Source organism: Parambassis ranga, chromosome 16 (genome assembly GCF_900634625.1).
Source record: "Parambassis ranga chromosome 16, fParRan2.1, whole genome shotgun sequence".
NCBI lineage: Eukaryota > Metazoa > Chordata > Actinopteri > Ambassidae > Parambassis > Parambassis ranga.
In genome coordinates, this window is record NC_041036.1 from 84,985 (window position 1) to 111,962 (window position 26,978).

The 26,978-nt window shown below is 54.8% G+C and overlaps 2 protein-coding genes across 10 annotated transcripts; one reads left to right on the top strand and one right to left on the bottom strand.

Moving 5' to 3' along the window:
• Positions 1–29: 29 nt before the first annotated feature.
• On the top strand, positions 30–19,325 carry LOC114447994 (protein Aster-A-like). Of its 8 annotated transcripts, none has more exons than XM_028424573.1 (22): positions 30–176; positions 1,084–1,292; positions 1,594–1,705; positions 4,323–5,331; positions 9,058–9,283; positions 9,793–9,813; positions 9,985–10,069; positions 10,145–10,248; positions 10,407–10,502; positions 10,892–10,972; positions 11,302–11,420; positions 11,821–12,130; positions 13,185–13,338; positions 14,275–14,421; positions 14,714–14,835; positions 15,074–15,216; positions 15,420–15,523; positions 15,776–16,009; positions 16,382–16,463; positions 17,979–18,086; positions 18,349–18,469; positions 18,616–19,325. In XM_028424573.1, the coding sequence occupies exons 4-22, from the start codon at positions 4,868–4,870 to the stop codon at positions 18,715–18,717; spliced, it is 2,823 nt and encodes a 940-aa protein (XP_028280374.1). In that variant the 5' UTR covers positions 30–176; positions 1,084–1,292; positions 1,594–1,705; positions 4,323–4,867; the 3' UTR covers positions 18,718–19,325. The 8 variants fall into 8 exon arrangements, with proteins under 8 accessions (XP_028280374.1, XP_028280376.1, XP_028280377.1 ...); XM_028424575.1 differs by lacking the exon at positions 30–176 and having other exon boundaries at positions 918–1,292; positions 4,323–4,632; positions 4,795–5,331; XM_028424576.1 differs by lacking the exon at positions 30–176 and having other exon boundaries at positions 918–1,292; positions 4,323–4,562; positions 4,795–5,331.
• Positions 19,326–20,581: 1,256 nt separating this feature from the next.
• LOC114448762 (sodium channel subunit beta-1-like) lies at positions 20,582–26,406 on the bottom strand. Of its 2 annotated transcripts, XM_028425912.1 has the most exons (6): positions 25,840–26,404; positions 22,971–23,137; positions 21,966–22,203; positions 21,260–21,401; positions 21,030–21,101; positions 20,582–20,919 (listed from the first exon to the last, which is right to left on the bottom strand). In XM_028425912.1, the coding sequence occupies exons 1-5, from the start codon at positions 25,889–25,891 to the stop codon at positions 21,035–21,037; spliced, it is 666 nt and encodes a 221-aa protein (XP_028281713.1). In that variant the 5' UTR covers positions 25,892–26,404; the 3' UTR covers positions 20,582–20,919; positions 21,030–21,034. The 2 variants fall into 2 exon arrangements, with proteins under 2 accessions (XP_028281713.1, XP_028281714.1); XM_028425913.1 differs by lacking the exon at positions 21,030–21,101 and having other exon boundaries at positions 25,840–26,406.
• Between the last annotated feature and the right edge of the window lie 572 nt (positions 26,407–26,978).

Here is a 26,978-nt window from a genome sequence, read left to right on the forward strand (position 1 = left end):
CCGCCCGCGCTGACTCACGGGCTGACGTGATGGAGGAGGTTTTTAAAGGCTCCGGGTCAAATGAAACGGCCTCAGAGAGGAGGCCGCGCAAATATTTACAGCTGGGGGGGTCAGGGACGCTGTCATGTGGCGACCTCGTGTCCGTGAACGACAATAAAAACATGACAACTACACAAGTGAGGGGGGACAGGCTCTAAATGTTGACATGTAGACCTGTGTGTGTGTGTGTCTGTGTGTGTGTGTCTGTGCATGTGTGTGTCTGTGCATGTGGTGTGTGTGTGTGTGTCTGTTTGTGTCTGTGTGTGTGTGTGTGTGTCTGTGTGTGTGTGTGTGTCTTTCTGTGTGTGTGTCTGTGTGTGTGTGTGTGTGTGTGTGTGTCTGTGTGTGTGTGTGTGTCTTTCTGTGTGTGTGTCTGTGTGTGTGTGTGTCTCTGTGTGTGTGTCTCTGTGTGTGTGTCTCTGTGTGTGTGTCTCTGTGTGCCTGTGTGTCTCTGTGTGTGTGTGTGTGTGTCTCTGTGTGTGTCTCTCTGTGTGCCTGTGTGTCTCTGTGTGTGTCTCTGTGTGTGTGTGTCTGTGTGTGTGTCTCTGTGTGTGTCTCTGTGTGTGTGTGTGTGTGTGTGTCTGTGTGTGTGTGTGTGTCTTTCTGTGTGTGTGTCTGTGTGTGTGTGTGTCTCTGTGTGTGTCTCTCTGTGTGCCTGTGTGTCTCTGTGTGTGTCTCTGTGTGTGTGTGTCTGTGTGTGTGTGTGTCTCTGTGTGTGTGTCTCTGTGTGTGTGTCTCTGTGTGTGTGTCTCTGTGTGCCTGTGTGTCTCTGTGTGTGTGTGTGTGTGTCTCTGTGTGTGTCTCTCTGTGTGCCTGTGTGTCTCTGTGTGTGTCTCTGTGTGTGTGTGTCTGTGTGTGTGTCTGTGTGTCTCTGTGTGTGTCTCTGTGTGTGTGTGTGTGTGTGTGTCTGTGTGTGTGTGTCTCTGTGTGTGTGTCTCTGTGTGCCTGTGTGTCTCTGTGTGTCTGTGTGTGTGTGTGTGAGAGCCACTCTCTGACTGACACACCTCCTCCCTCACTATGCTGCTGGTGTCTTTTTATTTTTAGCCCAGATCCAGTTTCCAGTCAGCAGGCTGCAGCCGGGCCGGTCCAGGCACACAGACACACACCCAGCTCCCAGGGACCACACCAGATGGAAGGAAACCTGCAGAGACCCTGAAACTGCCAAGTCCCTGTGATGCCCTGCCATCAGTGTGACAGGAGCAGGGCTCAGGACCAGGACCGGGACCAGGACCAGGACCAGGACCAGCAGGAAGGTAAACACCCTGTGTTAGTCAGAGAGGAGGGCACAGAGCTCGGGTGTTGTTGTGTGACAGACACACACGCTGCAGCCTGGCTTGTTGCTTCTGTCTTTATCTTTAGTTGTGTTTTTAAAAGTGATTACAAATGTGGTGGGGACATGTCCCCGCTGTCCTCAGAGAAGGGGACATCAATGTGCAGTCTGACCTCCAGGAACAGTCAGTGAATGCATCACACTTCCTGATGAGCTTAATATCTGCATGTTGTGTGGAGGGCTGTGGGGCGATCGATGACTCCCTGATATCCACTGTGTTCCAGCTGCGGACAAGGTGACCCGGCGCCGGCCGCTGTATCAGGTGTCCTGGACGAGATGACGTTTAACCCCTGAGCGGCTGCAGGAGTGTGAGGATGCTGCAGCAGGAGGCGGGAGGTGAGCTCAGCGCTGCGTCCAGTCTGCAGGTCTCACACCCAGGTTAGTGTTTTCACTGAGGAGGAGGAGGGGGCACACTGCCGCGCGGCCGGCAGAGGGCGCTGTGTGCCCGCGCATGAATCCCTTCAAGTGAGCTCAGAAACCTGCGCGGTTCTGTGTTCGGCTGCATCCCGTCATCCCGGGTCTGTTCCCGGGTCCGCTGATCAGAAGGGTCCAGGCAGTGACCCGGGTCTTCCCGTGTCTTTTGATGTGAACGCTCGTCTTTCTTCTTCGCCACATCCTCTGGACAGTTATTTCACCGGACTGTACCAAAAAGTTTGCCGGAGGGGTGTCGCTGTTCTCGGCCCCGGGTTTCTGGCGCGCCGCTGCTCTCTGGTTGTGTTTGTTCATCATAAACATATTGGTTGTGGTCATTAAACTGCTTTTGTCGGTGTGTTTTGTGACACACGCAGCAGCGCAGATGTTTTGCTGGACCAGGCCTCTCGGACCCCCCTCCCTCCAGCTGCGGGACTCTCCATCTGAAGGACTCGGTTCCTTTTCAGTTTTCGACTAAAAGCGTTTTATCTGTGCGGATCCTCGCTGCTAATGCTAAGCTAGCCGCGGGCTGTAAAGTGTGTGTGTTTCATGGCGGGCTGTCTTTGACGTGAGCATGGGGGCCGTCGCGGTGGTACTCGGTCCGCTGGAAAGGAGCGCCTGGTAGGCGGACAGGACTCTGTGTGCGAGCCTCGGCCTCCGAGGACTTTGTCGGGGAGTCGCTAGCTGAACTTGTTTGTGTGCTGAGGGCTGAGGGGCCGACACGCGCCTCAGCCTCCGACGATGTTGATGTGTTCCTGTGAAAAAGTGGATTTTAACATCGCTCCCCGCACCGTGGCCCGGCTGGTGTTCGAAGCCGAGCAGGACAGCAGACCCGGCGGAACCTCTTCCAATGGAAGGTAGGAGCCCGGCGGAGGGCTGCGGGGCTCAGGGAGCCTTTGTGCTACAGAGTGTGGGTCTGTGTGTGTGTGGGTCTGTGTGTGTGTGGGTCTGTGTGTGTGTGTGTGTGTGTGTGTGTGCGCGTTTACTTGTTGCTCGCGCTGGCCTGTGGGTCTGTCGGTGTGTGTGTGTGTCTGTGTGTCTCTGTGTGTGTCTGTGTGTGTGACTCTGTGTGTGTCTCTGTGTGCGTGTGTGTACTTGTTGCTCGCGCTGGCCTGTGGGTCTGTCGGTGTGTGTGTTTGTGTGTGTGTGTCTCTGTGTGTGTCTGTGTGTCTCTCTGTGTGTGTGTGTCTCTGTGTCTCTCTGTGTCTCTGTGTGTCTCTGTGTGTGTCTCTGTCTGTGTGTGTGTGTGTGTCTCTGTGTGTCTCTGTGTGTGTCTGTGTGTGTCTCTGTCTGTGTGTCTGTGTGTCTCTCTGTGTGTCTCTGTGTGTCTCCGTGTCTCTCTGTGTGTCTCTCTGTGTCTCTCTGTGTGTCTCTGTGTCTCTCTGTGTGTCTCTGTGTGTCTGTGTGTGTGTGTCTCTGTCTCTGTGTGTGTGTGTGTCTGTGTGTGTCTCTGTGTGTCTGTGTGTGTGTGTGTCTCTGTCTCTGTCTCTGTGTGTGTGTGTCTCTGTGTGTGTCTGTGTGTGTCTCTGTGTGTGTCTCTGTGTGTGTCTCTGTGTGTGTGTGTGTGTGTCTGTGTCTCTGTGTGTGTGCCTCACAGATCACGGTGGATCACTGTGGACAAACACGCCGTGCTCAGATTGTTCTTGTTCAAACAGATCAGATAGTGTCTTGGGCTCCTGCCCTGTCTGCCTGCTTTGAAGGCAAACAATGGAGTGTGTGTGAGTGTGTGTGAGTGTGTCTCTCACACACATGCGCTCTCCCTGCTGTGTGTTTTCGTGCCGTCATGACCTTGCTGTGTGAGGCTCTTCTTGACCTGGTTTTGTGGGGAACTACTTTGTCCAGAGTCTGGTTTGTGAGGTACGGTGTCCCAGAGAGCGCCTGCATTAATCTGACCACACGTCAGCTGTACAGACACACAGAGGGTGTGTGTGTGTGTGTGTGTGTGTGTGTGTGTGGGCGGGCCTTGACCCTGCTGATGACATCATGTGTTTTGGTTGGTGCTTCGTTGACTTTGTGAGACACAACAAAGTGACAGTCTCTGGTCCTCAGAGTGCTCGTGTTGTCGTGTCCCCTGTGCCGAGGATTGTGGGTAAGAATAGGTGACGCGCTGGTTCTCTTTCTGTCAGAGTAAATTTAGATATGTGGACGTGCGGCCGTGGTCTCTGTGTCCCATCCTTGGACGCTGTCTGCCGAGGTCTTCATCACCACAGTGGGTGTTAGATAAGAGGACCTGGACAAAGTGTCTTTTGCGTCCTCACTGTGAGGTCATGGTCGGTGTCCTGCTTGTTGAACCAGCTCGGCCGTTTCTGAGTCACTTGAAGGGAACGTTTAAAAATAATAACAACACATCTTCCAGAAAAATGTCCTGTAAATCAAACCCTCCCAGTGGAAACAGTATGAAGTTACACATCCTCCTCCTCCTCATTTGATCCCTCATGTTCCCAGAACAGGGCAGGCAGCACCAGAGACCTGAGACTCAGAACCACAGTCAGGTGGCAGGCCAGTGTTTGAATGCCAGGTTTTTGTTCTCTTCACTCCTCAGGAAGCTTCGTCCAGACACAAGTCAGTGTCTCTGAAAGATGAAGGGGATCACACAACAGAGAGCGTGAAGCCTACCGAAGAGACGGGACAGAGGAGGGACCCGAAGAGACGGGACAGAGGAGGGACCCGAAGAGACGGGACAGAGGAGGGACCCGAAGAGACGGGACAGAGGAGGGACCCGAAGAGACGGGACAGAGGAGGGACCCGAAGAGACCGGACAGAGGAGGGACGAGAGACAGAGGAGCGACCCGAAGAGACCAGACAGAGGAGTGACCCGAAGAGACGGGACAGAGGAGGGACGAGAGACAGAGGAGCGACCCGAAGAGACGGGACAGAGGAGGGACCCGAAGAGACAAGAGAGAGAGGAGGGACCCGAAGAGACGAGAGAGAGAGGAGGGACCCGAAGAGACGAGAGACAGAGGAGGGACCCGAAGAGACGAGACAGAGGAGCGACCCGAAGAGACGGGACAGAGGAGCGACCCGAAGAGACGGGACAGAGGAACCTCAGACACCGACGTGAGGGACAGGAAGCGCTGAGTTCTGAGGATGACCATGTCCTCTCCTGTGAGGTCAGAGGGGATTGCTGTGGCTCAGCCCGTCCCTGTCCCCACACTGACCGTCCTGCCACCGTCCTCTGACACAGAGTCCTGGTCTCGCTCACCCAGCCCCAAACCGCCGCGCTCCAGCCGCCTGGGTCGCTCCCACCGCAGCAGGGCGCGGAGCAAGAGAAGGAACCATGAGGAGCACGGCTGCAGTCCGAAGCCGCAGAGGGGCCAAACGCCACAGATTGTAGTGATGGACCCTCCGGACAGGGCCGCCCTGCGGCGCCGCAGCCCCTCCCCCTGTGTGGCAGCTCAGATGGAGGGAGAGCAGCGAGGTCAGGACAGCCCGTCACACGACCTCCTCCTGCCACCATCTCGTGCTGGGTCTCGTAGTCCGTCACCCAGCCGGCGCTCCCGCTGGTCCCTCAGGAGCCTGCTCAGCAGAGAGTCTGACTGGGACAGCTGCAGGTTAGTGTGACAGGTCCACAGAGGGTTAAGATGACACAGAGTTAATGAGCCTCTCCTCCTGAGGAAGATGAAGAGTCTCCCTCCTCACCGATGGTGTTGAAGGCTCTCTGGTCTCACAGCAGCAGCTCAGAGGGGTCAGTAGTTTGGAGCAGAGTGTCCTCAGCCTGTGTCTGTCTGTGTCTCATGGGTAAATCTCACAGCTCTGTCCAGCCTCAGCCTATTTGCATGTGGGCTGGATTTGCCTGCAGTGACTGACTGCAGTGAGAGGCCTCTCATCTGTGGGCAGGCAGGTCCACCCCAGGCCAAGTACTTTGAACTGGTTAATTAGCTAATGGTTAAAGCTAGCAAGCACAGGTTACACTGTAAAACCCAGATTACATTGATTCATGGCTCACTGTCCTGTCTGACGAAAAGCAGAATTCCTGTCATACAGTGAGAACCCTCTGCTGCCCTCTACTGAGAGGGCCCCGTCCTGCCTGAGATCTGCAGCCCTCCACTGAGAGGGCCCCGTCCTGCCTGAGATCTGCAGCCCTCCACTGAGAGGGCCCCGTCCGGCCTGTGATCCCTTCGGTGTGTTACAGGGTGTGCTCTGAGGACAGCTGACGCCTGTAAACAAGCGGCCAGGCTGTGTCAACTGTAAACAAAGAGAGTGAGCTGCTGCTGTGGCAGAGCTGGGTCAGTCACAGGCAGGAGGCGGGGCTCAGCCGCCATTTATCCTCCTTCTGAATCATGACGTCACCCTCAGCCAATGGCAGCGGGCTCTCAGTCTGATGATGTCATGTCAGCCCAATCAGAGCGGCCCTGTGCAGCACTGCAGTGGGCTGCAGAGGGCGAGCAGAGGGCGACTCTCTCCATATGAACAGCTGCGGCCTCGTCCACCTCATGTAGGCGTCGCTTCATCGACCCACTTACTGCGCTCGGCTGCATGTTGATCAGGCTTTTTGTGCAGATCGCAGCGGCCACCTTACAGGATGTGTGGATTATTAGGCCCAATCAACATGAATGATTTCAAGTGACCCCCCTCTGTGATGGAGGATCTGTCACTGATGAAATCAGCAGGAGTGGAACCGTCCCCACAGATATAGATTAACCTTATCCACAGCCGGCTTGTTTCAGTCCACGTTATAGATCTGTTGGTCACTTGATGACTGGACTTTGAGCAGGTCTGGCTTCTACCTGTTAGAGGACTTGATGTGAGGACCTCTGACTTACTCTGTATGTTGTTGTGCAGACTGTGGACTGTGGTCTCTAATCCATCAGTCAACGGAGCAGATGGTCTGAGTTACACTGGTGTTCACACACACACACACACTGACACACACACACTGACACACTCAGCACCATCACCTGCTGACTGACACTCACTGATTATTGTGTGTGATTATCAGTCACTCTCCTGTTGTCAGGAATTGTTTACTTCGCCTGGTAATCAGCTTCTGTACACTAGTGTGTGTGTCTCTGTGTGTCTGTGTGTGTCTCTGTGTGTGTCTGTGTGTGTGTCTCTGTGTGTGTCTGTGTGTCTCTGTGTGTGTGTGTGTGTCTGTGTGTGTGAATCTAACAGACTTACAAACACAGGGAAGTGAACACCTCTGCCTCACACGCCGCCTCACGTCCACTGCTTCTCTGCCATTGGTGGCCTCAGGAAAGCAGATTACACAGACAGGGCTGTGGATGTGGGCCTGCGTGGCTCAGCCCAGCGTGGATTATGATGTGGACTCTAATCCACAGGGATGGACTGAGAGGTTGAGGGTTAAGGGATTGGGTGGGTTCTGGGGCTTTGGCCAGGTGGACATGTTGATGTTGTTGAAGGTGGCGGTCCCCGTGTTGCACGAACAGCCAATAGGATTCCTGCAGAAAATCAGTCGGTGTCTGATCAGAACCGATCAGAACCGATCAGAACTGGTGCTTCTGTTCCGCAGGATGAAACACTAATGAACTGGTGGACACCGGTCTGTGTGTTTGAAGCAGAAATACGAGCAGCAGAGGCTAAAAGCTAATGCTATGCTATAACCTGGAGCAGCATGCTAACATGCTAACACAGTTCTGCGCTCCGCTGGGCCGTCGGTGTGTGTGTGTCGGTGTGTGTGTCGCTGTGTGTGTCGGTGTGTTTGTGTGTGTCGGTGTGTGTGTCGGTGTGTGTGTCGGTGTGTGTCGCTGTGTGTGCGGCAGTTTCTGATTTTTACATGTATCAGATTTATTGATCCATCATTTAAACGTGGCGCTGTTGTCATGGAAATACCGCTGAGCACGAAGCCCCCTCCTCCTCCCCCTCCCCCTCCCCCTCCCTCCCCCTCCTCCTCCCCCTCCCCCTCCCTCCCCCTCCTCCTCCTCCTCCCCCTCCCTCCCCCGTCTCAAAGGGATTACGGATGGGTGCAGTGACGGCAGCCCGTTAGCGGGTCCTGCAAGCGGCACACGGAGCACGGCGGTCCGTACGGAGGTGCAGGGGCGTCGTCCACGATGGGAAATTAATGTGGTAATCGCGGGACCAGTGGAGGGACGATGGGCGCTTTTCTAGCCCGAAGCTAAGCGACGAAAACGCGAGAGAGCCGCGGACATACACCCCGTAGCTTTATCCACACACACACACACACACACACGGCGCTGCTTCCATTCAGCAGCGAGCAGCAGCGTGTGTGTGTTTCTCTGCACATCAGCTGGACCTCAAACGCCTCATGACATGTTCGAGTAAGTGACACAACCGGCCTGGCCTCGTGTAGTTCAGGTGTTAGCACCGACCGACGTGTTTACGTCCGCCGAGCTCCTCATAGACCCGCTGTGTAGCGCTAGCTGCAGTGTGTGTGTGTGTGTGTGTGTCTCTGCGTGTCTCTGTGTGTGTGCTTTGTAAACAGCTGACACTGATGGACATCCTTCAGGTCCTCCTCCCTGCAGCCTCCTACAGGCCCTCACAGAGCTCCTTGCTGCTCTGCCATCACTCTGATTAGCAGCACTGCCCTCAGATCACTACATGTTTGGGGGATTATGTATTTTCAGGATGAGGGATGCTCATGTGGTTGCCTGGGCGATCCAGATACTCTCATCCTCTCCTCCTGTCAGTCTGAGCTCATGCATGAGTAATGCTACAAATGCTAAAAACAATAGCAGCAGGGGCTGCACGGCAGTAATGCTCTGGTTGGCTGCAGTGATACAAGGTGGAGGTGTTTCAGGTCGGTTTAAACCAGGGACAGCTGCATGAACACAACCTTCAAGGACATGATGATCAGACACCTTAGAAGCTGTGAACATGGAGGGTTAATGCTGCTGTGAACATGGAGGGTTAATGCTGCTGTGAGGCTCAGCTCATGGATGACTGTGATGACTTCATAGAATCAGAGTCTGTGTGGAGGACAGGATGGATGCACAGACTTTGGGAGCGGTGGGGGGGCAGTAGATCATGCTAGGATGGGTGGACTGTCCCATGTCTGAAGCGTCCCCTCCTCCACCTCCTGCATCTAAACTGGACATGTTTATGTTTTTATTTGGTGAGGAGGTCCGAGCACACAGCTGGACCTGGAGCGGGTTTAATGGTCCTGTGTTTTGTAGCGTTGCTCTGACCTTTGAGCTGCTTCACCCGTCACAGCGGGTCCAGCGGGCTTCACCTTCCTCTGGGCAGTTTGAGATGGCCGTTATGTAGGAAGGCAGAGCAAAGACCTGCACCTCCTGAAAATATGAAAGGGGTTCCTCTGTCCTCCCGCAGCTAACTGTCCTTCTCTTGTCTTTTTAATCCAGCACGGCCAGTAACTCCCCGCGCAGCACCCCCGGCAGCTCCCCCTCCCTACGGCGCAGGGTCCTCGGAGGCGGCAGGGCCAGTGAGAGCGAGGGAGGAGGCGAGAAGAGCGGAGGTGGAGGAGGAGGAGGAGGAGGCTCAGATAGCCCACTGCCCTCCATACCTTCTGCCTCCTCCCTCTCGTCAGCTTACCCAATTGCTTCTCGCCACTTCAGCCGCAATGCCAAGGTACCTCCACCCACACAGACCTCCTGGTTCCGCAGGCTCTGCTCTGACAGAGGAGGTCAGCCTCAGCAGCTCACCTTTTCACACAGCAGGCGCTGCTGTTAGTGTCTCTGATGGCAGAGGCAACACGTCTCTGCCGTTCCACCACACACACAGGTGGTGCTCATAAATCTGCTCACCCACACCGTCAGAATGTAGAAATCAGTGTCACATCTGTTCAGAGCAGCAAGTGTGCGTTGGTAAAATGTGAACACACATTACACACGGCTCCACGTACACATTTGTAAACCTCATGTTTTGCATCTGGTGTCCTCCATCTTGGGAAACGATTGTTCCAGTGCCTCTGTGAGTCCACCTCTCCTTCTGTTGGAGCCTTTAGAATGGAGAAGTGGTGCAGGTTTTGACATCAGTGCGGGAAGTTATATAAAGAGCTGCTCCTCAGAGCCTGGCAGCTGCTGTTCTGTGAGCACAGAGGGAGTCCATGACTGAATGCGCTGTTCTTTTCTTTGCAGAAAATGCAGAGCTGGTACAACGTAAGTAACATGAACAACCATCATGCACCCCCTATGTAACCTCACCGAGGTCTGATCATTCATTCAGCGCTGATTAGTTTAATCACAGTTAGTTTTACTGAGTAGCAGCTGGAGCAGAGGTCTGACATTGTTGTGCCACGTCCTCTTCCTCTTCCTCTTCCTCCCCCTCAGGTTCTCAGTCCTACATACAAACAGCGCAACGAGGATTTCCGTAAAATCTTTAAGAAACTTCCTGACACAGAGCGACTTATAGTGGGTGAGTAAGACACAAAGACTCAGGAAGATTCAGTGATGAGCCACACGCCCCCTTCTGACGTGTCTCTGTATCCAGATTACTCCTGCGCGCTGCAGAAGGACATTCTGCTTCAGGGCCGCCTCTATCTGTCCGAGAACTGGCTCTGTTTCTACAGCAACATCTTCCGCTGGGAAACCACTGTAAGTCAGCCACACACACACACACACGCTGTGCAAACACACACACGCACACAGGCAAACACTGGTTAATGTCACACCAGCGATCAGATAAGGAGCTGTAATGAATTTGTTTTTCGATCTGTGAGATAAGAGACTCCACTCTCTCCCTCTGCCCTCAGATCACCATCCTGCTGAAAGACGTGACCTCCATGACCAAGGAGAAGACCGCCAAACTCATCCCGAACGCCATCCAGATCAGCACTGACAATGAGAAGGTCAGCCTCAAAGACAGGCAGCAGAATTAACCCTCCGAACCTTCACAGAGTCCTGCGCCTCTACACAAACAGCACAGACCACAGAACACACAGAGAGACAGGCATCACCCCAACATGGAAGCACTGTGCACAGCAGCCTTCCACACTGAACATGTTTCAGATATTTAACTCTTCGGGCTCTGCAGGCCTCTTGGAGATGGTTCAGATGAAGCTGTAGAACACAGAGTGAACAGTGCAACGCCTGTGATGTGTGTAGGGTCTGTGTGGGAGGATGAGTGTTTGTCTCCTCCTGTGAGTCTCTGCTGACGGAGCTTCACTGTGAGGAGCCGATGTCCCTCAGTGTGACGCTCACACCTCTGTCCTTCCTTCTCATGTGTTCACCCTCTCAGCATTTCTTTACGTCGTTCGGAGCCAGGGACCGCAGCTTCATGATGATCTTCCGTCTGTGGCAGAACGCGCTGTTGGACAAGGTACGTCCTCCTCCGCCGCCCTCCTGCTGTGACACGGCCTGTGGTTATCCGTCTCAGAATAGATGCAGCATCACGAAGCACGGCCACAAACACAGGCTTCAGAGGACACTTTCAAGTACTGTTATTTACTGTGTGAACACAGACATTAGTTCACAGAGGAAGCGTAGGACGATCATCAGATGTGGTTAGAGCGGAGATGTTCCCCCACCTCACTTTGAACTAGTTTGTCCACTAAAGGCTGTTACATACTGCAGGAGAACAGAGCCGCTCTGCACGCTGTCTGAGGACACGTCACATACATGACCTTTCATGTTGTTCTGTTTCCACAGTCGTTGTCCCCTAAAGAGCTGTGGCACATTGTGCACCAGTGTTACGGCACTGAACTGGGCCTCACGAGTGAAGACGACGACTACGTCTCCCCGACCGCCGAGCACATGAACGGCCTACTGTGAGTGTTCCTGTGTGTGCTGGTGCACAGTCCTTGATGTAGCTGAGGTGTCTGTGTTTGTGTGGATGTCTTTCCTGAGTCAGTCCGTGCCTGAGCTGGCTGCAGGTTACAGACCGGAGCTGTGTCTCAGCCCAGGCGTCGTCCTTTCACTGTCTCTGGGGACGGCGTTGGGCTGAGATGAGCATGAATCTCTGTGTGTCTTCACATGTTCAACCCTCTCTGCATACACTCTCGGGCTCCACCTCTTTGCCCCTATTTGGAACAGCCAGGAGTTTAGGTGAACTCAGGCGCAGCCACAGTGACAAACGCTGGAGGCTCCATGCCGAGCTGCTTCAGAAAGTTTTCTTTATTAGCAGAGCATTGGTGCGACCTTCTCCGTGTTCCTCTCTCTGTTCTCCAGGCCAGGAGACGAGTCGGTGTCCGTCACAGATCTGCTCGACCTGAGCTCCGTGTCCGTCTCCTCTTCGGGCAGCTCTCCACCTCCCCTGGTGCCCTGCAGTCTGGCCAGTCCTCCATCTACCACAAGCCTCAGTGGATCCTCTCCACCTTCCACCGCTTCCTGTCTGCCCATAGAGGTGCCTTCCTCATCAGGACGCAGACTCAGCTCGGACCCCTTGGACCTGAGCCCACCCAGCTCGCACGGCTCGCTGCCGTCCACCACCCCCACCAACGCCTCAGCCTCTGCCCCCGCCTCCGCCGCTGCCTCCTTCGTGAGTGCTCTTTCTGATGTAATGTTTGTGTTGGATTGACAGTACCTCTGCAGACCACAGGCAGACCACAGGCAGACCAGGCAGACCACAGGCAGACCACAGGCAGACCACAGGCAGACCAGACAGACCACAGGCAGACCACAGACAGACCAGGCATACCACAGACAGACCAGGCAGACCACAGACAGACCACAGACAGAACACAGACAGACCACAGACAGAACACAGACAGACCACAGGCAGACCAGACAGACCACAGGCAGACCAGACAGACCAGGCAGACCACAGACAGACCAGACAGTCCACAGGCAGACCACAGACAGACCAGGCAGACCACAGGCAGACCACAGGCAGACCAGGCAGACCACAGGCAGACCACAGGCAGACCACAGGCAGACCAGACAGACCACAGGCAGACCACAGACAGACCAGGCATACCACAGACAGACCAGGCAGACCACAGACAGACCACAGACAGAACACAGACAGACCACAGACAGAACACAGGCAGACCACAGACAGACCACAGACAGACCAGGCAGACCACGGACAGACCACAGACACTGTTTACGTGTCCACACAGCAGCTACCAGCTTATCAGCATCGTTTCTGTGCATTCTGTTCTCAAGACAAATCCAGACCGTGATAAACACATCCGAGTCCTGTGGATGATAGGTCAGGTGGTTTCTGATCAGTCTGTGAGAAGTCCATCATTAAAGATCACTAAACTACAAATGGCTGATAAATGACAACACACAGGACGTGCAGCGTGTGGAGCAGGGTGGAGCTGTGTCCAATCAGAAACAGCTGCTGTGCTGGTGATCTGGATGTGGACAGTCGGGCAGGGTGGAGGTGAATAAATGGAGTGCTGTGTGGACGAGTGCCGCGCTCAGATTAACTGCACGGCTCGCTGGTGTGTGTGTTCAGGCTGCTGAGGCCTGGCTCCTCCAGTCATATGACTGTGGGGTGATTTCCCCATGAACATCCTGCCAACTGTCCTCCTTGTCTGCCTTCCCCCTCCCTCCCCCCTCCTCTCCTCTCCTCTCTGCACCAGAATCTGGAAGAGGGCGGGGACAGCTTGTCTGAGTCAGCCAATCACATGCTGCCTCCACCAACCACCAGTCTGGGAAACCTCTCCTCATTGGACATCACCAATGATGAGGAGCTGCCCACAGACCCCAGCAACTCGTCTGACACGCAGGAGGAAAGTGAGTGCTGCTAGTGTGAGCGAGCAGAGTGTAGCTTATCTTCAGACTTTGAGACGTGTTTAAAGCCTCTGGAACACTTCCTCTGTTCTCATGGAGTCCTGCTCATCCTGTCTGCAGCCAGAGAGCAGGCAGAGAGTGTGTGTGTGTGTGTGTGTGTGTGTGTGTGTGTGTGTGTGTCTGTGTGTCTGCAGCCAGAGTGTGTGTGTGTCTGCAGCCAGAGTGTGTGTGTGTGTGTGTGTGTCTGCAGCCAGAGTGTGTGTGTGTGTGTGTGTCTGCAGCCAGAGTGTGTGTGTGTGTGTGTCTGCAGCCAGAGTGTGTGTGTCTGTGTGTCTGCAGCCAGAGTGTGTGTGTGTGTGTCTGCAGCCAGAGTATGTGTGTGTGTGTCTGCAGCCAGAGTGTGTGTGTGTGTGTGTGTGTGTCTGCAGCCAGAGTGTGTGTGTGTGTGTGTGTCTGCAGCCAGAGTGTGTGTGTGTGTGTGTCTGCAGCCAGAGTGTGTGTGTGTGTGTGTGTCTGCAGCCAGAGTGTGTGTGTGTGTGTGTGTGTGTCTGCAGCCAGAGTGTGTGTGTGTGTGTGTGTGTGTCTGCAGCCAGAGTGTGTGTGTGTGTGTCTGCAGCCAGAGTATGTGTGTGTGTGTCTGCAGCCAGAGTGTGTGTTTAGAATCACTCAGGTGTTCAGACAGAGACTCTCTGAGTGTTGGTCATGTGACTCCATCATGGCGTCCTGCTGAGGGGGACAGGACTTTCTGTTTGTACTGAGTCTGGTTGGAGTGGACTCTTTGTTTCTGGAGGATTTTTGTGTCGTCTTTTTAAAAGCGTGTTGAGTCATTTGACGTCTTGAGCACAGATTCCTCTGCTCTGATAAACAAAAAGACCTCTAGTATAGAGTGAACACAGACAGAAGTTACAGGAAGGTGTCCTCTTGTCTTCTGAACTTCAGGTGAGGTGGAGTCCTTCTGCGCTGACCTCGGTGGGCGGCTGCACATCAACACCGCGGTCCGCATGAGTGTGGACAAGCTGCACGACCTGCTGTTCTCTGCTGACACACACTTCATCCAGCACCTCTTCTCACAGCGACACTTCACAGGTAGGAGGCGCCTCTTCCCACATGATCACTGCCTCCAGGCGGTGTCAGCGCACGCTGCTGCCGCCTCTGGGTCGTGCTGTATGGTGGACTGATCTGTCCTTCACTAAACACTTCTGTTATGAGTCATCATCATGTCATCGTCACGTCTGCAGCGAGCAGGGTGGATGTGTTTCTGTCTTCTGATGAGCAGCAGGCTCTCTGAGCCTTCACTGAGAGGCTTCTGAGGACGCAGATCTCTGCAGACCTCGTCCTGCACTGCTTCACCTTCTTCTTCTCTCTCCTCCCTCTGCAGACCTGTCGGTGGGCGAGTGGCAGCAGGACGGCAGCAGCGGGACCAGCAGCCGCGTGCTGAGCTACACCATCGCCCTCAACAACCCTCTCGGCCCGAAGACCGCCCCTGTGGTGGAGACGCAGGTGAGTGTGCTCTGTAAAGGACAGCAGTGAGGACAGACCCGGAGTCCCTGGTAGCTTGTAGTCCCTTTCCCGGGTCTTAGTTCTGGTGATTGAATTTTAGCCTGGATCCATGAGCTCTGTCACATTCGTGGGGTTCTGTATGAGGACTTTGTTCATGCAGGCCTGACTGATGCAGACTCATGGGCAGCAGCAGCAGACCTGATGATGAAGCTGTTTTGTTCTTGCTTCCTGCTCACAGACGCTGCACAAAAGCAGCGCCCGGGGCGAGTGCTTCGTGGTGGACTCGGAGGTCATCACCTCCGGCATCCCGTACCAGGACTACTTCTACACTGTCCACAGATACTGCCTCACCTCCATCAACAAACACAAGAGCCGACTCAGGTGTGTGACCTCATGCAGGTGGAGGTGTGGCTCCTTTCAGCCACACACAGTCATCAGTCTGAACGTTCCCATCGGCCTTAAAGGCACCACGATGTTTAATCAGCCGCAGTCCCATGACCCACATTCAGAGAGAGTGTGTCTGACCTGCAGGCTTCATATGTGAGCGACTGCTCTTTAACTCTTTAACTGTCCTGTCCTCCCAGAGTGTCCTCAGACATCTGCTACAGGAAGCAGCCGTGGAGCCTGGTGAAGGCGCTGATCGAGAAGAACACATGGAGCGGCATTGAAGAGTACTACAAACACATGGGTGGGTCCATGATCACATCATGTTTACACATCACACAGGCTGCTCTGGCTGAACCGCTCGCTGCACGGAAACTTCCTCAGCTTCAGTGTTTCATACAGTCAGAGCCGCGGCAGAGCAGGTGTTGACGGTCACAGGATAACGAATGTAATAAATCATAGTTTTAGACGCCACAGGCCTCAGAAACCGTGGACCTGATCCAGGCTTCTTCTGCTCACCCCTCACTCGCTGTCATCTGTTCACGTCTTCCCGCAGAGAGCGAGGTGTCCAAGCTGGAGACGCTGCTGCAGTCAGAGGTTACAGTGGTGACCACGGGCGAAGCGGTCGGTGCCGACGCTGCCAAGACCCCACCGGCCCTGCGGCGCAGGAAGCGAGCCTGCTCCCGACGGCAGGGCGAGCGGGAGAGGGAAAGGGATGGAGGAGGCATGGGCGGAGGAGACCGGGGAGAGGACAGAGGAGTCAGAGAGGAGCGGGACAGGAGAGAAGGCCGTAAGTCAGCCTCCACACTCCTCCTCTGCAACAGCGACAGAACACAGCGTGAAGTTTCACATCTCAGAGAGAGTTGATGGATTTTTCTGCATGTTCATTTGTACATTTACAAGAAAAACACAAACATGAAGATAGAAAGCAGCAGCTGTAGAGTCCACCAGAGGGAGCGTCCTGAGGGAGGAGACATGTCATCAGTCTGATCTGATCAGATCACACTGATCACGCTGATCTGATGTGATCAGTGTGATCAGTGTGATCTGATCAGATCAGTGTGACCTGATCACACCGATCGGGCCGCTGAGTGTAGCTGCAGTCAGGACTCAGGTGTGTGCTGCCATCCTCAGGAGGAGCTCATCGTTCTGTTTCTTTCAGACTCTCAGTTCTTGAAGCTGGGGGAGCGTTCGCGGGGTGGACCCAACAGCATATCGACCATCCTGCTCATCGTCAGCTTCATGTAAGTGTGTGTGTGTGTCTTACTGCACAGTAATCATGTGGATTTTATTCAGTGGTGTCTCTACACGTGGCAGGGACTGTCTGCAGGAGCCTGTGTGTGTGTGTGTGTCCCTGCATGTCCTCCCTCACTCTGTGATGTGTGTGTGGACCTGCTGCTTTGTGTTGATCGGCCTCTGAGTGTTGGCTCGATCGTGTGGATATCTCCTGCATACTAACAGCCTCACCTTGCCTTTCTTGCTCTCTCTTCTCCCTCCTTTCTGCCAATCTTCTTGTGCGTAGGATCTGTGTCAGGTTCGTATCAGAGGCTTTGACTTCACACACTCACATCCTCACTAGGGATGCACCGAATTTTCAGCCACCGAAAATTTTAGGTTTTCACTTTTTTCACCAGAACAACTCGGCTGAAACAGGGTGTTGTGATGACGACCAGCGGCTTGTCTGGACGTGCATGCCTGCCGTGTCTTCTCTTGCTCCATGTGAGCAGCTACAGAGATCCTCTGATGCAGCTTTAAACGCAGCACTAAGCGTCTTCTAAGCAGAGCGGTGGAGACGGGCCGCGGACTGAAAAGTACAGTCGTCAGCACGCGTCTCACTGAGATCACGGCGGTATTGATCATACTTGTGGGAATAAAGCGGCGTGGACGAGACATGATCCAGGCCGCGTGGATGCTGAGAACCGCTTGGAGACGGAGCGCTCGGCGCCCTCGCTGTGTGATGTGTCAGATCCTGCAGCGCCTCAAACCACAGACTCTTCTGTTCTGATTTATTAAATACGTGACCTCAGATTTATTTTTCTGCTGGACACAATGTTTATTTATGCACTGGCCCTGTTTAAATAAGACGTACACATGATGTCCATGAGTCAGCGGAGTTATTTGATATTGTGCATTGTAAATATTTTCAGCTGAAAATATTTAGCACATCCCAACAATAATAATAATAATATTAAGTTGTGCATTTGCACTCTCATAGCCATAGATGCAGTGGTGCTAATAATTGTTTTTTTCGGTGTTTCGGTTTTCGCCCTTTGATTCCTCATTTTCGAATTTTCATTTCGGTGCATCCCTAATCCTTACAGGAAGAATCCACCCCCTAAACCAGCTCATCTGTACACGTGACAGATGAGCTCCTTTAACCCGGCAGCTGTGACCTGCCGCTCAGGCCGTGAGCTGAGCCGTGACTCTGCCGCGTCTCAACATGGCGTCTCACGTGATGTCACAGTTAATAGAACTGTTGCTGCCATTTTTTAACATCTAACCACAAAACGTGGCTGAGCTCAGCTGTCGGTTCGTTCAGGCTCCTTCCACCTGATGTTAATTTGGCGTTTGAAGTGGCGCCAGCTTCACGGCTCACTGGGTCCGTTTTAAAGTCAGAACCACAGCTGTGGATTGTTCCTGTAAACAAACACCTGTAACTGTCACATCATCAGCCGTGTCTCACCGTGTCTCACCGTGTCTCACTGTGTCTCACTGTGTCCAGCTGTCACTCACGTGTCTCTCCTCTCTGTCCCCGTCAGTCTGGTGGTGCTGGTGGCGCTCAACATGCTGCTGTTCTACAAGCTGTACGCTCTGGAAAGAGCCGCTCACACACTGGAGACGTGGCACTCCTACTCTGTGGCTGACAGGTGAGACCCACACCGGGGGGGGGGGGGGCCCACGCAGACCCAGACCCACACCGGGGGGGGGAAGGGCCCCACGCAGACCCAGACCCACACCCACACCGGGGGGGGCCCCACGCAGACCCAGACCCACACTGGGGGGTTTGATCCTGGGTCCAGTCTGTCGCCTGCATCGATCGTTGTTGCTCTGATATAAAGTCACAGTTGGGTCTCGGTGCCGTGTCCCGTCACGTACTGACGTCCTGTCTGTCCTGTCTGTCCTCCTCAGTCCCTTGCCTCAGACGGCCGGGGAGTGGGCTCAGGTCCTGCAGCTGCAGAGGCAGTTCCACCAGGCGCAGCTCAGTAAGTGGCAGCAGATCCTGCAGTCCTCCGTCACGCTTCTGGACCAGGTCAGTCTGCACGCGCTGCTTCTGCTGCTGGTACCTGGATCACCGCTGTGTGTCTGTGTCGTAACATCTCTCAACCACCCCCACCCCCACCTCCACCACCCCCCACCCCCACCCCCACCCCCACCCCCACCCATGTTTGTTCTCAGATGAAGCAGTCTTTAGAAAAACTCCACCAGGGCATCGTGGTCCCAGAGGTGCAGCAGGACCCCTCTGCAGACCCGCACACAGAGAGCCTGACTGAGGCCTGAGCCACCGCCCGCCCCCGGTGAGCTGGTAGAGTAGAACCTGGGAACTCCACCCGCTCTCCCCCTCATTTCAAATCCAGGCGTAGAGGACCCTCCTCACCTGACTGACTTGAAATGGTGACGTTCGCCTTCAGCCTCAGTGACCTCATCAGGACCACAGCAATAAACTCACACCCCCTCCACGGAGTGACCGTCACAGACTTCACGTCCTCTGCTGCAACGTTTCACAGGAAGGCGGAGCGCCTCCTGCTGGTCAGTGAACAAACAGATACCTTTGCCTATAGTGAACGCCTGCTGAAGCCAACAGACGGACGCAGCGTGGATGTAAGACCAGGCGCGGCGCCGGCGGAGCGCCCGGGAGGGGCGGAGGAACATTCCACCCCGCAGGGTGTCCCCATGTCTCTGGCGTCTGACTCGTCTGGGACCGTCTCAGTATTTATTATTGGTCTGAAGTCCTGTCCTGCTGCTGAGCGGTCCTGTGGTGTCGGGCTGGGATTTGCGGTGCGGACCAACGGGAGGAGGGTGGCTGCTCACAGCAATAATGACAGTAGTGATTCTAGTCCTTCTGAATGTTCCACAGTAGTATATAATAATAATGATGATGATAATAATGTGTGTGAGGAGTCTGTTACATTTCATCCTGTTCTGAGATCCTCTGGTTCAGCGACAGACTGCAGGAGGACCAGCCAGGCGGAGGAAAAGGGAAGCGTCTGTTGTCCTCTCACTCTTTTTATTCCCTGACTCTGTGTCGTGTTTTCTGAGGTGTGAACATCCCCCGGGTGCGCTCCCTCTTTGTTTTCCTCCTCATCACTCGCTAAGAAGCATGCGGGCCCTGCTGTGCACGGCCGCCCACCGTTAACAAAGGCTGCCATATTTATTAAGGGGAGGGAGGGGGAGGGAGGGGGAGGAGCAGAGAATGTACTGTAAAGATGTGATTGTAACACCGTCATGGAGACCAATGAAAAGTTCTGAAACCTGCAGACTGCTCGCTCGTCTTTGAGTCCGTGTCTTCAGGCCGCTTCACTTCACAGAGGAGGTCTGTGGTCCCTCACACAGGGGCTTCAGGTCCTCTCATAGGGGGCGCTCTGCAGCCACCTCCAAACACTGATCACCCCCCTAGCAGTCTGTACACCCTGCCCCGTGTGTGTCTGTGTGTGTGTGTCTGTCTGTGTGTGTGTGTCTGTCTGTGTTGTGTGTGTGTGTGTCTGTCTGTGTGTGTGTGTCTGTCTGTGTGTGTGTGTCTGTCTGTGTGTGTGTGTGTGTGTGTGTGTGTCTGTCTGTGTGTGTGTGTCTGTCTGTGTGTGTGTGTCTGTCTGTGTGTGTGTGTCTGTCTGTGTGTGTGTGTCTGTGTGTGTGTGTGTGTGTCTGTCTGTGTGTGTGTGTCTGTCTGTGTGTGTGTGTGTGTGCTGAGGCTGGAGGTCACACGGGGCTCTTGCTGCTCCCGCTGCCTGAGCCGAGCATCAGCTGGAACAGGTGGAGTTCAGAGCGGTGTTCTCAGTATTCGGCTGCCATCTACAGTCCGCCAGCAGAGGGAGCCACACAGCACATAATAACATGTCACTGCTGCACTCCTCGGTGTGAGCACAGGTTCACAGATGAAGACCCACTCCTGTGAGGTGTCTCTAACTTCAGCCACTTCCTGTCAGTGGCTGCAGTTCACCTAGAGGGCGCTCTGCAGATGGCTTCAGATGAAAAAGGCTCAGTGGGGAGCCCCCACCACACACACACACCTGTCACTCATTCATGCAGCATCTGTACCAGGCTGTGATCATCTGCTGTACAGGGTTAACATGGAGGTTTACAGTCTGCAGAACTGCAGAGCGCCCCCTGTAGTCTAGTAGTTCATTGTGAGGCATTTTCAGGAGGATTTAAAAATGAAATCTTTTATTTTTTGGGTTACATGGGGACAAGCAGCAGTTACTGTGGTCCTGCTGTTAAAGAGTGAAGGGGTTAAACTTCGCTCACAGGCGGTGGAGCGTGTTGTCAGTGGCGTGGGGTTGCATGCACATCATGATCCACAGTGGAAGCCTGTGGAAGAGACCACCGGACACCCCCCCCCCCTCCATCCAGTTCACCACGCAGCCGTCCTCAGGGTGTCGTCGGAAAGCAGGCCCGTGGCGCCCTCCTGTGGAGAGGGTGGGGTGATGGTGAGAGGAGGAGATGGCTCCGCCTCCTCATGGGAGCCACCGTGAGTTCTTGCGTGACCTGAAGTGGACCAGAAGTCAGAGGTGAGCTTTACATGAAGCATGTATGAGAGGACACATGGACACAGGAGGACAGCTCAGACTGAAGGACACAGGAGGACTGAGACCTACCGGTGCTACTCTGCCACTTGTACACCTGCACTGTTATCTTTACTTTCCACTGCTATAGCTAAATACTCCGCCCTGGAGGAGAGAGAGTGAGGAGAGAAACAGTCAAGATCAGAGAGGACCAGCCATGAGGGGGCAGGAGCAGGTCCTGAGAGGAGCAGACTGCAGAAAGGAAAAGCAAGGACGGGCCCAGGGGACCCTGGAGCCGAGAGGCCGCCGCTGCTGCTACTCACGCGCTCTCTCTCAGGGCCTCCTCCCCCGCCGCCGAGATCTTCCTGTAGCAGTAAATCATCTCAACCAGCAGCCACAGCTGCAGGCCGATGATGGACACATACATCATCACCTCGGACAAGATGGAGGCCAGGCCTCTGGTAACTGAGGAGACACAGAGAGAGACAGGACATAAGTACGGCGTGTCTGGGGAAGACGGTTCATTTACTGTCCCATGACAGGAGGAGAGGGGTGCTTTTAAAACGCTGTGACCTCCTGGATGACTGAATGTCCTGAGCCCCGAGCCCCGAGCACAGAGCCTGGAGTCCTGAGCCCCGAGCACAGAGCCCGGAGCCCGGAGTCCGGAGCCCGGAGTCCTGAGCCCTGAGCCCGGAGCCCTGAGCCCGGAGTCCTGAGCCCTGAGCCCTGAGCACAGAGCACAGAGCCCGGAGCCCGGAGCCCGGAGTCCTGAGCCCTGAGCCCTGAGCACAGAGCACAGAGCCCGGAGTCCTGAGCCCCGAGTCGTGTCATGTGTCATGTGTCATGTTTGCTGCTTCCTGGCTGAGCGGCCATGTTGGTCCTGGGAGTTTGGCTGCTGCCAGGACAGGCTAATGTTAGCAGGCTAGCTGAAAGTTAGCTGCAGGGTTCTGGTGCTGAGTCCTTAATGTCATTAATGTTATCTGGTAGTTACCGAGCCAGCACTCAGTGTTTGGGCTAATGTTAGCTTACGCTGCGGCACCACGTGGATGGTGATGTTCTTGGTGGTGTTGGTTCCGCTCCGGTAGTTGGGGTACAGGAGGATCCGGTTGAAGGTGCACTGGTAGGTGCCCGTGTCGTTGTACGTCACGTTGAGGATGTAGATGGAGCCGTCCTGCAGGTCTCTGGTGTTCTTGCTGCCGTTCCAGTGCAGGCGCTCGTAGAAGCGCGGGTCAATGGTGTCGCCCGCTAAGTTCTGGTAGCTGTACAACTGGAAGAGAAGCACAGGTGAGCTCAGCTGGTTCTGTCCTCTGGTGTCAGACCAGCTGGTTTTTCTGCCTGGTCACATTAAACGGACAGACTCACTGACTCACCTCTGCACTTCCTGCTCAGGGTTAATGGGCTCTCTGCTGCAGAGCTCATAATGGCCTCTTTAGGTAAATAAAAGCCTTTCAGCCCACAGGAAGTGGGAAAAGCCCGTCATGAAAGATGCAGGACTGCACTCTGTCTCATTCTAGCTGCAGTAATAATGATCCATCTGCACATGAAGCTGACATCAGACAGGACGTGGCACCGCCGCCGCCGCCGCCTGCTGCTGCTCCCACAGGTCGGGTTCAGTGTGAGCAGCTCTGCTCCTCATGCAGGGAGTCCTTTACTCTGAAGGAGCTGTGTGTGTCTGTGTGTGTGTGTGTGTGTCTGTGTCTGTGTGTGTGTGTCTGTGTATGTGTGTGTGTGTGTGTCTGTGTTGTGTGTGTCTGTGTGTCTGTGTGTGTGTGTCTGTGTGTGTGTGTGTGTGTGTGTGTGTGTGTGTGTCTGTGTGTCTGTGTGTGTGTGTCTGTGTGTGTGTCTGTGTGTCTGTGTGTCTGTGTGTGTGTGTCTGTGTGTGTGTGTGTGTGTGTGTGTGTGTGTGTCTGTGTGTGTGTCTGTGTGTCTGTGTGTGTGTGTCTGTGTGTGTGTCTGTGTGTCTGTGTGTCTGTGTGTGTGTGTCTGTGTGTCTGTGTGAATATGCGGCTGCCCATCAGAACTCTGAGTACTCACAGGAGTGGACTCGTTCTCGCCCCGGGCCCTGAAGGTCCACCTGACGGAGGCCTCGGCCGGCACCTCTCCTCTCTTCTTGCAGGAGATGCAGCTCAGCTTGAAGCCCTCGTTGACCACGGCCTCGGTGTCGGAGTCCACCTCCACGCAGGCGCCGCGGCACAGGGACGCTGCAGAGGGAGACACTTCCTGTTAGCGCCTGGCGGGTCAGAGGTCGTCCTCGGCGAGCGGCGGCAGAGCTCAGGTGTTTTCTCTCAGCGCTCGCAGGCGGACTGTCTAAAGAGCACTGAGAGAACAGCGCCAGCTGCTGGAGGTCGTGCTCGTCATGCGTGTTTTATTTCCGCTCGCTCCGCTGACAGATTGAATTTGCTGCTTGAGGTTTGGACTGTGGTTGGAGCTGAGAGGAAATAAAGAGCCGGGCGCTGTGCGGTGCATTCTGTGCTGAGCTGCACTCATATATAGCAGCACAGGTCTATATATGACATCATCATGACAGCGGCGCGAGGCACACACCTGGAACTCCACGCGGCCCACACTGCCCCCTGCAGCTTCCACAGGCCTACTCTCACCTTTGACCTCTGGGGGGCGATTAGTGTGAATTGTAAGAGAGGGGGGGAGGAAACACAGGTCAGATCAGAACACGTCCAAAGATTAGGATTAAGACTCAAAGGTGGCAGCACATCACCACACACACACACAGACACACACACAGACACACACAGGAAGAAACCCACCACAATACAGAGAGGGAGAGAGAGAGAGAGGGAGGGAGGGGGAGAGACAGAGACAGCTTGGCTACAACAGGCGGCAGGAGGACCGGCTGCTGATGCTCTGCAGAGAGAACACAGGAGGTCAGAAACACAACGAGACACTGCTCCAACACTGCAGCACCCACAGGTTAACAGAGGGACAGACAGAGAGACAGAGAGACAGACAAACAGAGGGACAGACAGTGAGACAGAGAGACAGACAAACAGAGGGACAGACAGAGGGATAGATGGACAGTGAGACAGACAGAGGGACGGACAGGAACACACCGATGGTTTTAAATAAAGGAGATGCAGCAGAGAGGACAGAATTGTTTGGGGGGGGGGGCAGGTGACGCATTCTGCAAGGTGAGCAGGGACGCCGCTGACTGTCCAGGGCTGACAGGCTGAGACAGAGACACAGAGTGCAGCCTCAACAACCCGAGCATCAAACACGCAAACCCGTTGTGTAATCTGAGGGCTGGGATTATGCAACGGATATTCCAGAAAGTGCAGATTAGGAGGTTTTTTCCCTGACCGGGACCTGACTGCTTAATCCCTCAGGTCTGAGGCCGGCAGGATGAATCCATGAACTGCACCACCAGCATCCACCCACTGACGGAGGATCACCCAGCCCCGAGCTCAAGGAAGGACCCAGAGAGAGGAGAGACATCCTGTCTGGGACCGTCCCCGGAGAGTAGTAATGACAGCACTTAGCTCTAATGTCTCTGCTCCTATTGGTCGGTCTGTCTCCAGGATACCAGCATCCTTCAGCTGCTGTGTGTTGACCAGTGTGAGGATTTACTGAATAATTAATCACACACACACAGACACACACACACAGACATGCACACACACAGACACACACACAGACACAGACACACTCACACACAGACATGCACACACACAGACACACAAACAGACACACACAGACACGCACACACACAGACACAGACACACAAACAGACACACACAGACACGCACACACACAGACACACACACAGACACAGACACACACACACACACAGACACACACACAGGCACACATACACAGACACACAGGCACACACACACAGACATGCACACACACAGACACACACAGGCACAGACACACAAACAGACACACACACACACAGATACACACACTCAGAAACACAGACACACACACACAGGCACACAGACACACAAACAGACACACACAGGCACACAGACACACACACAGGGCCCCACAGGCTCACACACCTCTGTCACACAGCTGGATGAGGGCTCAGGTGTGTGTGTCTGTCAGTGTGTGACACTTGTAAACAGGACACAGTGCTGCAGGTTTGTGGATCAGGATCCTGCTGCAGCCAGGTGTCCTCAGCAGACTGAGCTCACGCTGAGAACTTCCTGCCTCTGTGAGTAATGACATGAGGTCGGAGCTTCTTGAAAGGCCGAGCGCTCTGTGATGTCACTTCCTGGAATGGACGGCGCTGCTGCATCCTGTTGACCATAAGACGCCATTCACAGCCGGAGAGGCTCCGAGCTGCCCGGCACTCTGTCTGTCCTCCTTCAGGACAGCCCGTCCTCTGTCCTCCTCTCTTTATCTCCCAGCATCCACACGCTGCCTCGGCCTCAGCTGACATGAGCGCTCTGTCTGTGTCAGTGTTGTGTAACCTTCTTACAGTTTGTGCAGCCGGACACACAAACAGCTCCTCATTCAACACAAATTAAAGGAGGCTGAGCTGCTGCTCCCCCCGTGGCTGTCCACACACACACACAGAGACACACACACAGACACACACACAGAGACACACACACAGACACACACACTCACACACAGACACACACCACTGTAACACACTGCCAGGCATGAATAATCTGTATGTTCTTGACTTCTATACAACTGCTGTGTGTGTCTGTGTGTGTGTCTCTCTGTGTGTCTGTGTGTGTCTCTTTGTGTGTCTGTGGAAGTGGAAGAGATCTGAACAGCTGGCTGTTAGTGAGCAGTCCATCACAACAGAATCATCTATTACACAATCACACATCTGTGCACACACACACACACACACACACACACACACCAAACAGGAACCCCCTCAGCAGCGTGTGCCATCACCATGACAACACAGCCACAGCCCACTCACCTTGAAGGGCCAGCAGGGCCAGAGGCAGCAGCAGCTGCTGGTCTGCAGACATCCTGACAGAGGAGGCGTCTCAGCGACACACACTTCAGGACAGGACACACACACAGACCGACAAAGAGCAGCTACTCCAGCCTGTGATGAGCCGTCCTGAGTGGAGTGTGGGTGGAGGGGCTCCTTCCTGATGCTGCTGGACTCTGGGTGTGGTCCGGCCGTCCTCCCCCCCCCGTGTGTGTGTGTGTGTGTGTGTGTGTGTGTGTGTGTGTGTGTGTGTGTGTGTGTGTGTGTGTGTGTGTGTGTGTGTGTGTGTGTTGAGTCGCGCGCGGCTCCTGCTACCACACACAGCTCCTCCGCTCCTGGTCCGTCTGTGGAGTGTGTGTCCAGCTCCTCCGAGCGTGTGTGTGTCTGTGTGTGTCTCTGTGTGTGTGTGTGAGGTGTAGAGTTTCAGGGCAGGAATCAGTCCGGGTTTCAGCTTTCAGTCCTCTGTCCACTCCAAAGAAGGACCTTTGTTCAAGTATTTATACTGAGAGGGAGGGGGGGAGAGAAAGAGAGGGGGGGGGGGGGAGAGGGAGAGGGAGAGAGAGAGGGGGGGGGGAGAGAGAGAGAGAGAGGAGAGGGGGGGGGGAGGGAGAGATGACTGCTGAGAAAATAGACGCTGTCTCTGGCTGGGGGACGCGGTGTGTGTGCGGAGGAGAGGAGCGCATGGAGCCGCGTGTCTGAGCGCTGTCCCGCCGCGGTGTGGTTGCTGTTGCTGTTGTTGTTGTTGTTGTTGTTGTTGTTGTTGTTGTTGTTGTTGTTGTTGCTGCTGCTGTTGTTGTTGTTGTTGTTGCTGTTGTTGCTGTTGTTGTTGTCGTCGTCGTGTCTCTGCGGCACACTGAGCACTACATGGCACATCTGTCTCATTGACCCGCTGCGTGCGCGCGCCTCTCTGCCGCCATATGGTCAGGGCGCGCGCTGCTCAGGCTGCACAGGTGGCTCCGCTGGGGGGGCGTGGTCTTGCATTCCAGCGTGGTGCGCCGTGAGTTCTGGCCGCGTCCTCCCTCTATTCAGCCTCCATCCCACAGGCTGAGGTCCCGGTGCCGCGCTCCGTCCTCCACAGCAGCGTGCTGAGACACGGGACAGCCCTCCCTCGGTGGTCCTGC